Here is a 12,925-nt window from a genome sequence, read left to right as displayed (position 1 = left end):
CTGGGCTACACCCCGGCTTTTGTCTCTTGGAGGGCCCCCTCCAGTGTGCCCGTCACCGCCTCCTAGACTGAGCTATGGGGCTCCAGCCCTCCTGCTTCACGCCGTGAGCTCTGCTCAGCGAGTCCCACCGAGCGAGACTCCTGGGAGGGACGCGTGCGCTCTTTGGGGACGAATGCACCCCAGCCAGTCTTTGCAGTGGGCTAGTCGGCTGGAACACAGCAGAGGAAGTCCTTAGGTTAGCACTAAAGCATCGTCCATTCTGGTCAAGCCGCAGTTCACCAGCCAAGCTGTAGTGAACTCCATGTTCAGGCTCTGTCTCTCTCTGACTTCCCTGGTCCGAGAGCTCCCAGCCGCTTCCAGGTGTCGGCTCTTTCTTCTCTCCCGGTCACGGCTCGGTCTCCAGGCGGGCCCATGCTGGCCGGAGCGTCCAGCCGACTGAGTGTCACTTCATGAGTCATTGGCGCTTGCGTTGTCTCTCTGGACCCATTGTTGATCTGGGTCAGTTTCAGACAGCTCCTTAATGACTCTATTCATCCCATCCAGACGTGGAGGTACGGCTATGTCTGTCTCTTAGGGCTGGTTTATAAGTGGGAACTTACACTGGCATAGCCACATCTCTCAGGGTGTGAAAAATCCACACCCCTAAGAACATAAGAGCAGCCAGACTGGGTCAGACCAACGGTCCATCTAGCCCAGTGTCCTGTCTTCCGACAGTGGCCAGTGCCAGGTGCTTCAGAGGAAATGAACAGAACAGGGCACTTATCAAGTGATCCATCCCCTGTCGCCCACTCCCAGCCTTTGGCAAACAGAGGCTAGGGACACCATCTCTGCCCATCCTGGCTAATAGCCATTGATGGACCTATCCTCCATGAACTTATCTAGTTCTTTTTTGAACCCTGTTAGAGTCTTGCCCTTCACTACATCCTGTGGCAAAGAGTTCCACTGGTTGACGGTGTGTTGTCAGCCTAACCCTTAATGTAGACAGTGCTAGGTGGACAGAAGAATTTTTCCGTCGATCTAGCTACTGCCTCTCAGGGTGGTGGATTACCTGCACCAATGGGAGAACCCCTCCCATCAGCGTCCATAGTGTCTAAGGGCACGTCTGCACTTAAAAGGCTGCATCGGTGCAGTTGCGCCACTGTTGCATCGTTAATCCACCTCTGCGAGAGGTGGTGAAGCTCTCCCGCCAACATAGCGCTGTCTGCCCCAATGCATGGGTCGGAATAACTGGATTTTTCACCCCCTGAGCAACATACCAAAGTAATTCTGCAGTGCAGACCTGCCCGAAGCAGAAGCGATACAGTGGCAGTGGTTTAAGTGTAGACATGCCCTTAGTCTTCCCTGAGAGCAGACATAATCCTTCCCCCCGACTCGGTAACAGTGCAAAGTATAGGGAGAAACTGAGGCACACGCAGGATTCATAAAAATATTGCAAAAAATTCCCACTTTGGGCTGGGAACTGAACCCACTTCTCCTGGATCCCAGCCCAGTGCTGTGAGACGTGGCGCGGGCTGTGTGAAGAAGTTGGCTATCGCCTGGTTTAGACGTTGAGACTCCAAAAGGCAGCCCCCGCGCAGGTGCTGAAGATGATCCCTTCAGGGACAAGTGTTTATTCAAGCTGCATAGTAAAACATAGCTCTGAGAGTGAGCGCTTCACATCTTCATTGGTAACGGATTTTTCTCTCCCTCACCCTCTGAGGTAGGCAAGCACTAGCCTCTTTTTACAGATGGGGAAACTGAGTCTCAGAGGGTTTAAAGAACTCGCCTCAAGGTCTCGCGGTGCATCAGTGTCAAAGCCAGGATTAGAACCCAGGCACCCTGTGCCTCCTATTTGCTGCTGGCTTCGGGTGCAAAGTGCCCGCATGCCCCCTCACTGGCTCTGCGCCCATGTTCTCTGCCCCAGGGAGGCGCAGCGCGGACGGCAAGCTGAGCAGTGCCCAGACCGCCCTCCTGCTGCAGGAGGAGACCCTCCGCCGCAACGACCGGGAGCGCAAGGCATTGATGGACAAGGTGACGGCGCTGGAGCGGAGCCTGCAGTCGGCAGACAGCGACCGGCGAACCACCCAGGTACATGGGGCCGGGGGCAGGTTCTCCTGGATCAGGGATAGGAATGGAACCCGAAGGCAAATCCGTAGAGAGGGTGAATGAGGACACCAGGGGAACAAGGCATTTCAGACGGGTTGAAGTGACCCCTGTGTGCGCTCGTTGGTCGGAATTGGGGGGGGGGGGGGCGGGTCAAGGCCATTCGGGGCACCCGGGGGTTAAAGTGAGCGTTGAGGGTTAGGATCTCCCTTTGGCATAGGCAGCTCTAGGTTTCTCCCCTCGGGAAGCAGTGACCCATCCACAGGCTGGGCCTCTCTTCCGGCTGCAACGGGCACTGAATACCAGCCTGATCCACCCGCCCCCGGAGTGAGTACTTACAGGTTCACCCTGGGTGGGCAAGGAGCTGGGTTTTCCCAGCTCAGTCTCCCTGGCGGGCGGCGAACACCCTGTGCGATGCAGTGGGGATGCCCGGTGCCTGCAGCTCCTGGCTGGGACGCCTTCCCTGCAGGGCCCCTGTTGGGATCGCCCCTCGGAGACAGTGTCTCCACTGGGACATTGCTCCACACAGTGGGCCGGCAGGAGAAAACTCCTGCCGCTGTGCATGGAAAGGCGGGAAGTGGGGGCTGCTAGGAGCCATGATGGGGGCACCCACCGACGGGGTGGTTTGCGTGGTCTGCCTGAGCCTCCAGGCCTGCCCTGAACAGCACCACACCTGCCCTGCCCCCCTCTCGCCAGCCGGGGTGGTGGGTATCTATTGAAAATGAGAATGCCCCCCAGCCCCGGCGGCCGCCGCTCGCGTCCTAGTGTCGTTCTGAGCTCGGGATATCGAGTAGGAGCCAGTCCTGCCCTCAGGCAGTGGGCTGGGGGAAAGGGCTACGCTACAATCTTACGTTGACCTGTGCAATTACTGCGGTGGCCGATGGCCACACTGTCGGTGGTGCGCGTCCTCACCACAGCGTTCCCCCCACTGAAGAGGGGCAGTGTGGGGAGCCCACGCAGCTCCCTGCCAGGAGCCCAGCTGCCCCCTGGACTTCTCACCAGCTGGGAGCGGGAGAAAGCTGCCCGGGGCTTCTTGCCGCCGGTGGGGAGATCAAGGCCTGGAGTCCAGTTGACTGCCGTGCTCCCGGTGGGGAGCCAAGAGCCGGGGAGGGGGAGGGCGGGGGCACGGATGAAGTGTGGACACTGGTAAGTTGCTTCGCGTCGACCTAACTGGGGAGTGGAGACCAGGCCTTAGGCTTGACGGGGCTGGGGCGGGCCCCCTTCTCTGCGAGGTTTGTGTGGGATAGAATGTGGCTCAAGGTTCAGATCCACTCGGAAGTGGCTTCATTTTGCATGCTAATCTGCCTGCCTGACCTCTGATTTACCTTCCCGTAGCACCCATGAAGATCAGGGCCCCATTGCACTGGGCGTGTGTGTCTGTACATAGGCACTCACACATACATGGACATGGGCACACGTGTACACACATGGACACACACATGGACACGGACACACTTACATACTGACATGGACATGGGCACACGTGTACACACACGAACACACACATGGACACGGACACACTTACATACTGACATGGACATGGGCACAACACCGACACGGACACACACACACACACACACACATGGATACGGACACACCTGTACACACATATGGACACGGACACACTTACATACTGACACGGACACACTCACAACACCGACACGGACACACACACACACACACACACATACATGGACATGGACACACCTGTACACACACATGGACACGGACACACTTACATACTGACACGGACACATGGACAAACACATACCTGGATACGGACACACACCTGTGTACACTCAGACACGGACACACTCACACACCGATACGGACACACTCACACACATGGACACTTGCACACTCACACTCACTCCTTGTTCCCAAATCTCTTACAGGCAGAATAGACCAGACGGACATAGGGGGAGAAGGGACGTGACTTGACCAAGATCCCCCAGCAGGCTAGTGGCAGAGCTGGGTTCAGACCCATGTTTTCCGAGTCCCAGTCCGGTACCCTGTCCCCTAGACAAAGCTGCCTGCCCCTGATCTGTCGGGCGGTGGGGCTCCGTGCCCATTGCAGGCGCTGGGAGAGAGATGCAGCAGGGTATTGGGCAACAGGCAGGGCACGATGGGTGAGACTCCTCCAGTAACTCCCTGCCCCCAGGCTGGCACTGGGGCTAAATCCAGGGGGCCGGAGGGGAGTCTGCTCCATCCCCTGCCTGCAGTGGGCGTGCACCTTCACTGTGCCTTGTGGGGCTGGCTCCTGGCAGCGTGCGGGTTGCTCTGCCTGGTGGAACTCTTTGCTCACGGTCCCAGGGGGTGCCCCGTGTCTGGGCTGTGTGTGTTATGTCTGCCGGGCTTGGAGGCCAGCCAGCCCTTTGGATTAAGGAACAAAGCTGGGAGTCTGGCAGGGCCTGGGTCTGCCGGCTCAGATGGAGGCCAAAGACCGCGTTCTGCTGAGCGTGTAGCTTGGGAACGGGGTGGGAAGGGGAGGAACAGTCTTTCTTGCAGGGGTCTCGGCCACAGCCGCTCTCCCTGCATTCTGCCCTTGCAAAGCAGGAGGCAAACTTGCTGCATCTTTGTCTCTTAGGAGAACTTTCCGAGGCTGGGGACTCAAAGGGAAGAGGGCTGTGGGCACCCCTTAAGGCGAAGGCCAGGCAGATGGGTACCACCGAGAGCCTCGCTGGCAAGGCTAGGGCTGGCAGCGCCCTGCTCAGCGCACAGCGAGGGGCCTTCCTCTGCTGGGGTCCGTCTGCCAAGCTCGCTTTTTTGTGCGTTAATTTCTTCTGCATGTTTCCTCCCCGGTCAGCGAGGGGGGGTTGATTTGTGCCTTTAAAGCTGGGTTAGGGCTGGACCTGTGGTCTGGGGAGACTACAGCGCCCAGCATGCAATGCGGCTTGCTCTGGCCGGCCTTGTTGCAGTGCATGCTGGATCCTGTGTTGTCTACCACCCCCTCGTGCACCCCGCTCTAGAGCCTGGAATTAACCCCTGCCTGACCAGCCTGACCCTGGAGCCCAAGGAGAGTTCACCTCGCCCCGTCTTGCTAAGAGGGTTGCTGTGATCTTCAAGCCCCGGGGAGCTCTGAGCTGACTCTGGGGAGGAGGCCAGCGGATTGGTGGCAGCGGTGCTGTCGCTGATGCACGGCTCTCCTGGGGACAGAGAGGTGTCTGTCCGCTGCATCGCTTCCCCATCCTGGCCTCTGGCGCAAGCGGGACAGTCACTTGGCGAGGAGGCTGGGCAGCAGAGCAGAGTGCTGACTATTGCTGGTTATTATTTGTATTGTGGTGGAATCTAGGAGCCCCAGTCCCGGACTAGGATGCCCTGGTGCAAGGTGCTGTACAAACTATCCCTGCCCCAAAGAGCTTAGTTCCTAGGGGCAGGGACAGAGCCCTTTGGCCCTAGGCTGCTGCGTCTTCCAGGCTTTGGGCTCACAAAGGCCAGTGCTGAGCCCTGGCCGCTCAGCGCAGATTCCTGCTGGCCCCTGCCGGGCCGAGCGCTGACCTGCCGGGCTGTGGCTGCCAGCCCCCCTCGGCCCTGGCTTGCAGCGCCTGGCTCTCTCCTATCCCCGCCACGATAGCAGGAGAAGCCAGCCCCACTGTGGTTCGTTAGCCTCTGCTCCCCGCCGTCTGCCGGGATGCGGGGTGACGGCGGGACGTGGGAGCCCACAGACTCTCTGGCCAAGCGTTAAGCAGCAGCTGAGCCAAGCCAGGGCTTCCTGTGTGGCGCTGGAGCTGTATTGAATTCCTGCCTTATTGTAACCAGCCTCCTGCCTGCCTGGAATGAGAGCGAAGGGGGGAGGAAGGGATGCAGAGCCTGGAGGTGGAATGGGGCCCAGCTGGGCTCGCTATGGGCCATGCAGTCTCTGCAGATGGAGATTCAGGGCTGGGTGTTGCTCTCCCCCTCGCCCCTCGGGCGGCTTCGTGCACCCTTGTGCACGGTTCATTTCACGTTGGCCCCCTCTGTCCCCGTTACACTGCAGCGGACGTGCTCAGGGCTGATGTGCATGGGCAGTCACAGGGGGAGAAGGGGTCTAGGGCTGGGATAACAGGGGGGCTGCGGGTCAGGATTGAGGGGCACCAGCAAAGTTGGGGGTGGGCCCAAGTTCTGGACAGGGGAGGCGGGACACCGTGGGTTGGGCATTGAGGCAGAGTTGCAGGGGGATGTAAGATTGGAATAGCAGCAGGGGGGCTGCAGGGTGGGACTGAGGGCCGTGAGCTGAGCTGGGGGGGGGGCCAGGCTGGTATAGCAGGGGATGCTGGAGGGTGGCACTGAGGGGCATGAGCTGAGCTGGGGGGCGGGGAGCCCAGGCTGGTATAGCAGGGGATGCTGCAGGGTGGCACGGAGGGGCGTGAGCTGAGCTGGGGATGGGGGGGCACAGGCTGGTATAGCAGGGGATACTGGAGGGTGCCACTGAGGGGCATGAGCTGAGCTGGGGGTCGGGGAGCCCAGGCTGGTATAGCAGGGGGTGCTGCAGGGTGGCACTGAGGGGTGTGAGCTGAGCTGGGGGGAGCCCAGGCTGGTATAGCAGGGGATGCTGGAGGGTGGCACTGAGGGGCATGAGCTGAGCTGGGGGGCGGGGAGCCCAGGCTGGTATAGCAGGGGGTGCTGCAGGGGGCACTGAGGGGTGTGAGCTGAGCTGGGGGGAGCCCAGGCTGGTATAGCGGGGGGTGCTGCAGGGTGGCACTGAGGGGTGTGAGCTGAGCTGGGGGGAGCCCAGGCTGGTATAGCAGGGGGTGCTGCAGGGTGGCACTGAGGGGTGTGAGCTGAGCTGGGGGAGCCCAGGCTGGTATAGCAGGGGGTGCTGGAGGGTGGCACTGAGGGGCGTGAGCTGAGCTGGGCGGGGTTAGCCCAGGCTGGTATAGCAGGGGATGCTGCAGGGTGGCACTGAGGGGTGTGAGCTGAGCTGGCAGCGGGGAGCCCAGGCTGGTATAGCAGGGGGTGCTGCAGGGTGTCACTGAGGGGTGTGAGCTGAGCTGGGGGGGGGGGGGGGTTAGCCCAGGCTGGTATAGCAGGGGGTGCTGGAGGGTGGCACTGAGGGGCGTGAGCTGAGCTGGGGGGGGCCCAGGCTGGTATAGCAGGGGATGCTGCAGGGTTGCACTGAGGGGCGTGAGCTGAGCTGGGACTGGACTCACAGGGGTGGTGCCGGCGAGAATGGAGATACGTCAGTAGAGCTGTATAGGGACCCTGGGGCCGGACTAGCCAGGGGGCTGCAGATCATTCCTGCCGGACGGCAGCAGGGCTGGGTGTGGAAGTTGAGGCAGGGCCTGCGCAGGACTCCGGCCGTGCCATTCATCTTCCGCGAGCCCTGAACTTACCCTGCCCGGCCCCAGCGCCAGAGGAGCGCGTAGCCGGGGGAGAGGGGAGGCGGCTGGTGACTCTGCTCCCCGCTCTCCCGGGCCCCAGGAGAAGATCGGCAAGATGAAAGCCAACGAGGCCAAGCTGGAGACCGACAAGCGGCGCCTGAAGGAGATCCTGGACGCCTCGGAGAGCCGCTGCACCAAGCTGGAGCTGCTGCGGCGCTCGCTGGAGGGGGAGCTGCAGAGGGTGAAGCTGGTGCTGAGCGACCGCGAGATGGAGATCCAGGTGCTGCAGGAACACGGTGACACGCTGCAGAGACAGGTAGCGCCGCCGTTGCTGCTGGGCCGGGCCTGTGCCCCGTGGCAGACCGAGGCCATGGCAGCCCCTTGGCGCTGGCTGCGCCCGCTCCTCCTCTAGGATCTGTGCGCGCCAGGCATTGGAGGGGAAGGAGCCGTGATGAGGCACAAAGCCCCACGCTGCTGACGGGCTGCCCAGCTCCCAGCACAGCCGGGCGGCAGGGCACCCGGGCAGTGCCCCTGCGTGTCGTAGAGCGGAGCTCTGTGCCAACTCTGCCTGCCCCAGCGTGGGGAGCAGGGAGTGACGTGGCTAGTGGGTCTGTGATTATGTAGCCCTGGGGGTCACCATCCTGGTGCAGTGGGTGAGTGAGCACCATGGTCCAGCCCCTAGGCCGCTGCTCCCGACCCATGAGCTGGGGGGGGGTGGATTCGATCTCCAAGGGGCCGCTCCATTGCTGTCCTGAGTGGGTGTGGCCTAGCACACCGGACTAGTCGGCCACACAGGCTGTTCCTCTCCGAAGGATTCCTGATGGCAGGGCGGTTTGTGTAACGCCCGCAGGGCTGGCACCGCTCCAGCCGTCCTGGTGCGGCCCCTGCCACTAAGGGCAGGGCTTGACCACAGAGCATTTGTGACCATCGGCTAGTAACGCGGGAGATGCAGCCCTGGGCCCCGGCTCATTGCCGGACTGTGCCGATCCCTCCGCAGGTCACCGACAGCGAGACGAAGGCCAACGCCCTGCAGCTGTCCGTGGAGCGACTGCACCTCACCCTGGCCAAGGCCGAGGAAGGCGAGAGCGCCCTGAAGGACAAGGTGCAGGGCCTGGCCCTGTCTCTGTCGGAGAGCAGCGCCAGCGCCGGCGCCACCCAGGAGAAAGTGCTCCAGCTGCAGAAGGCGCTGACAGCCAGCGAGCATGACCGCCGCGTGCTGCAGGTGGGAGTCGCCCGGGGCTGCAAGGTGCAGCGAGGCAGTGGGGGAGGAGGGGGGCGGGGGCAGGGTCCAGGCAGAGATTTCCAGCAGGTTTGAGGGACGCTGGCAGAGGTGGGAGAGGAATCGGGCCAGGACTGGAGTTCCCCAAGGCTTCCAGCAAGTCAGGATTGGGCGCATTGGTAGATCTGTCTTGGATGGGCCAGGGCTGGCCTAGCCAGGGGGCTGCAGGGGAAACTGCTGGCACTGAGCCTGACTGTAGACACCTCCTTCAGTCCCACACCATCCTCCCCGTGCCAGCTGCCCTTCCACACAACACGGGGATTGGTTCCCCTCCCCACTGTCTTTGCTGTGAGCGGGTGGCTCTGTCCTGCTAGCGTTGGGTTAATCGGTCCGAGCTCGTGAAGCGGGGAGCTTGGCCGGGATCTGTTTTGCACAGCCTGGCCCCGCTGTGCCGTTGGGGTGTCACCGTCTCCACTCCTGTCCCAGGAGCGGCTGGACGCTGCCCGCCAGGCGGTCTCGGAAGCCAAGAAGCAGAACAGTGGGCTGGCGGACCGGGTCCAGGTGCTGAAAAGCGAGCAGGCGGAGCTGGAGCTGCAGAAGGAGGAGCTCGAAGGGCAGGTCCGGCAGCAGCAGGAGGTGAGGATGCGGCGCTGGGTCGGGGGGCTGGAGGGAGGTTTTCCTGAGTGTGTGTGTGGGGGCGCTGGAGGGAGGTTTTCCTTGGAGCACCCCCTGGGGGTCACTTGTGGCTCTCCCCACAGAGCATTTGGACACAGGGCTCCCTATGGATCTGTGGGCTCTGCCTGCCCCAGCCAGGGCACTGGGAGTTGAAGCTGCCTTTCCTCAGGGTTTGGGCCCTTCCTGCCCCACCACCCAGCATTCCCAGGGGGCTGAGCCCCTCGGTTGTTAAACCCCCACTGCCCCTGGCACTGCTTTGTGCCGACAGCCTTGTGTCTGCTTCGGGGGGTCCAGACTGGGAGGGAAGTTGCTCCCCCAGGGGGGTCCCTCACCAAGCCCCATTTATCCTCAGGGCTCTCAGCCCTTCCAGCTGTGGAGAACCAGAGCATTAACCCCTCAGTGCTGCCGGCAGGGTCTGTGCTGAGCTACCAGTCCTGCCCCGCTCACCTCCCAAATCCCAGCAGCTCGTCCTGCCGCTTTCACCCCCTTCCCAGCCACGGAGCAAGAGCCCGGGCCCAGGCACTGAACTTGGGTCTCCCCCCGTGGAAGCGCTGATCTCTAACCACTAGGCTACCGGGCCAATCCCTCGCGCCTCTCACTAGAGCGGCTCCCTGCCCTGTGACGTTGTGCTCAGCCACGTCTCTCTTCCCCCGCTGCCCAGCTGCTGCGCCAGTGCCAGGAGAGCGAGAGCGCGGCCCTGCGGAGCCTGCAGAAGCTGCAGGAGGACAAGCACCTGCTGCAGGAGCGGCTGGGCGGCCTGCAGCGGGCCCTGGCCCAGCTGGAGAGCGAGAAGCGGGAGGCGGAGCGCTCCTCCCTGCGGCTGGAGAAGGACAAGATGGCCCTGAAGAAGACCCTGGACAAGGTGAGGAGCAGGGGATGGGGCTTGATGACTCCCAGTGCTCTCCCCCCGGCACACGCAGCCGGAATGGTATTAGCTGATTTGTAGGCTTCTTATCCAAGGTCCCTCCAAGGAACGGCACTAGGGTTAGCCTGTTATGGGAATTCGCTCGCTCCGTGCCACCTTCCCGGCTGGCAGGGGGCTGCCTGATCTCGGACAGAGGATGGGGGTGACGAGCAGGGGATGCAAAATTCCACAGAATCCTGGGTCTGGCACCGGGTTCGAATCCCGAACTGGCATTTCTACTGAGAGCGAAGGGGGGTGAATGCTCAGCTTGGCTTCCAGTCAGCTGTGACTGGGTATTATCCATGGCATCATGGGGCGTTACATTCGGGAACGGCCTGAAATCTCCTCCGTCCATTCAGTGGTGCTTCGGTCGTTGCATTTACGCTCCTGTGCCTGCGATTTCAACGGGCAACCCGTGGAATTAGACTGGCCGTAGCAGACAGCCCCTCCCTGAGTGACCCCGCCCCAGTCTGCCATGGGGAAAACCCACCCAACCGTGATCCACATTCAATCACTGCCCCATAAAGCGGTGTCTGGCACGGAGCTCTGAGCCAGCAAACTCAGCGCAGAGAGACCCATAGCCAGACTCCCATGATCCTCTGCAGCTGCCTGCAATCCTCCGGAGAGCACAGCTTGGGGACACAGCCCTGGAGTTGTTTCCCGCTCCCGAAAGCTGTGGTGTAAGGGCTCTGGTGAAGAGTGGGGGCCTTATTCCTCCCCAGAAGTGACTGCATTGCAGCAGTGGGGGAAATGCTCGCTCTCTACACATCCTCTAAAGCAGGGCTTCTCACCACAGATTTTTTGGTGGCCTCAGAGTGCCGCCGCCAACCCTTGCTGGTGGCCGCTCTGACAACTTTTCCTAAAATACTTAATTAACTTTAGGAAAAGCAACGAAATATGCACATATACGTGTCCAAGCGCCGGCCCATCTCTCTATCCCTGCCTTCAGCGAGAGCCCGCCCTGGGGAAGGCGGGTCGGGAACTCACGGGCCGCCTGCGGTGTCTCAGACTTCCCGAGGCCTGGCTGGGTGGGACGGGGGGAGCTGCCCAGGGGAGCTCCCCGGTGACTGAATGCCGTAGCCGCCTCTACTGACAAGAATCGCCTCCAGCACCGTGCACACCGGCCCCACGTGTCTCCAGAGGCGCTGCCCGGAGCCCCAGAGGAGTCTGCGCGCTGCAGGGCACCGATCCCTGCTGGCGGTGCAAACACCAAGGTGGCGCGTCTTGCTGCCCTTGGTACCAGCTACTCAGGACCAACAGCTGGGAGGGGCTGCTGCTTTCCGGGAGGGGAGACTGAGGGTCGGGGGGGACCCGCCCAAGCTGTTTAGGGGCGGCCGAACCTTTAAATTTTGCCCCCCTCACCATCAACATATACAGTTTCTGGGAGGCAACGCCTCCCCCCCGCCAATCTCTGCCTATGCTTTGGAGGCTGTTGTAGCCGGAAAAAAGCCCCCTGGTGGCTACATTTGAGAAATGCTGCTCTAAGTGCCCTGGGCTCCTTCCCGCTGGAAGTTGCTGTGGGTCATGGGTGCGGGGCGTGCGGCACCTCTGTTCCCTTCGTGGTCTCTCTCAGCGCCCCCCTCAGATCTCGGGCCTTTACCTCCCCTCAGGGGAATCCAGCAATTCTCCCGCTCTCAGACTGGGCCCCGGGCTCCGGCGCCATGTGTATGGACTGGGCTCGCCCAGCCGGGCCGGTGGGCTCTTCGTGTGGGAGTGTGTCACCGAGGCAGATATAGTGAGCAACATCCTGCTTCCAGCCAACGTGGGGTTCGTTTCAGCAGTGGGAACAAAGCGTTTGGAGAGGGGAGTTAAAAACCACAGTCTGCACGTGGCTCTCTGACCCCCAGCCCTCCCGTAGTGTGATGGGGGTCTAGCCTGGCCTAGCTTCTTCAGATACCCCTGCAGGGGCCTGGTTCGTCTGAACGGCTCCCCAGCAACCACTGCTTCACTTGAAGGGGGGGGGGGGGGGGTGTCCCGGCTAATCCAGCCAGTCCCTGCTCGGGTCAGTGCCTGGCTTTGGCCCTGCGTGTGTAACCCAGCTGTGGGCTCAGGGAGAGGTTGAGCTGGGCTCCTCAGAGCCCACGGCCCTGCCATTGTCCCGTAACGACACACCAGTGTTTGCTCACGGGTGGTTTGGCCTGAGTTGTCTTATTTCCTTCCTGCGTGCGTTTTTCTCAGAGCCCCCTATTGAACTAAACCGATTCACTCCCACAGCAGCCGTCCCTGGACCAGGCCAACCTCCAGCCTTCATCAGTCAGTACCCGGCAGCGCCACGCCGCGCGGGCCTGGGCCTGGCTGGAGCAAGTGCTGGGTCTGAACTGTGGGAGTCTGGTGCCCAGTGCGTGGGGGTGGGGGCGCAGGACCACGTCAACGCCAGGTACCCTCTGTGATCACATGGGGTACGTCTACACTGCATGCTGAGCCCGGGCTTGAGCCCAAGTCCCCCTTCCGTCCACACACACATCAGTCTGACGTGGGTCAGCCAGCACCCAGGACCCGGGTTGTGGATCCAAGCCCTGTGGTTTCGCAGAGTGGATGTAGCGCAAACCGCAGCCCCGACTCATAAGGGCTGCGCGGTGCAGTGTTGGCTGTGAGACCCGGGTGCAGCCGTTTACAATGCAGTGTGGACGCTCAAGCGCAGGCTTGGAACCTCCGAGTCCACTAGCCCGGCTCCCGCGGGCCGGGGCGTAGTGCGGAGTGTAGCCATAACCAGCGTGGCCCGACCCACCCTCTCTCCCTGGGCTT

General features: G+C 61.9%; 1 protein-coding gene across 7 annotated transcripts in view; it reads left to right on the top strand.

The window, feature by feature from the left end:
* Positions 1-12,925, top strand: part of CROCC (ciliary rootlet coiled-coil, rootletin) — an 81,493-nt gene that overhangs the window by 60,109 nt on the left and 8,459 nt on the right. For all 7 annotated transcript variants that reach the window (XM_042852972.2, XM_065575016.1, XM_065575018.1 and 4 more), the window contains exons 30-34: positions 1,904-2,067; positions 7,483-7,698; positions 8,380-8,604; positions 9,088-9,237; positions 9,938-10,138. In XM_042852972.2, coding sequence (XP_042708906.2) covers positions 1,904-2,067; positions 7,483-7,698; positions 8,380-8,604; positions 9,088-9,237; positions 9,938-10,138 — 956 coding nt within the window. The remainder of the gene's footprint in view (positions 1-1,903; positions 2,068-7,482; positions 7,699-8,379; positions 8,605-9,087; positions 9,238-9,937; positions 10,139-12,925) is intronic.

This window comes from Chrysemys picta, chromosome 21 (assembly GCF_011386835.1).
Source record: "Chrysemys picta bellii isolate R12L10 chromosome 21, ASM1138683v2, whole genome shotgun sequence".
Lineage (NCBI taxonomy): Eukaryota > Metazoa > Chordata > Testudines > Emydidae > Chrysemys > Chrysemys picta.
Note: the sequence above shows the minus strand (reverse complement) of the source record. Positions and strands in the feature narration are given on the sequence as shown.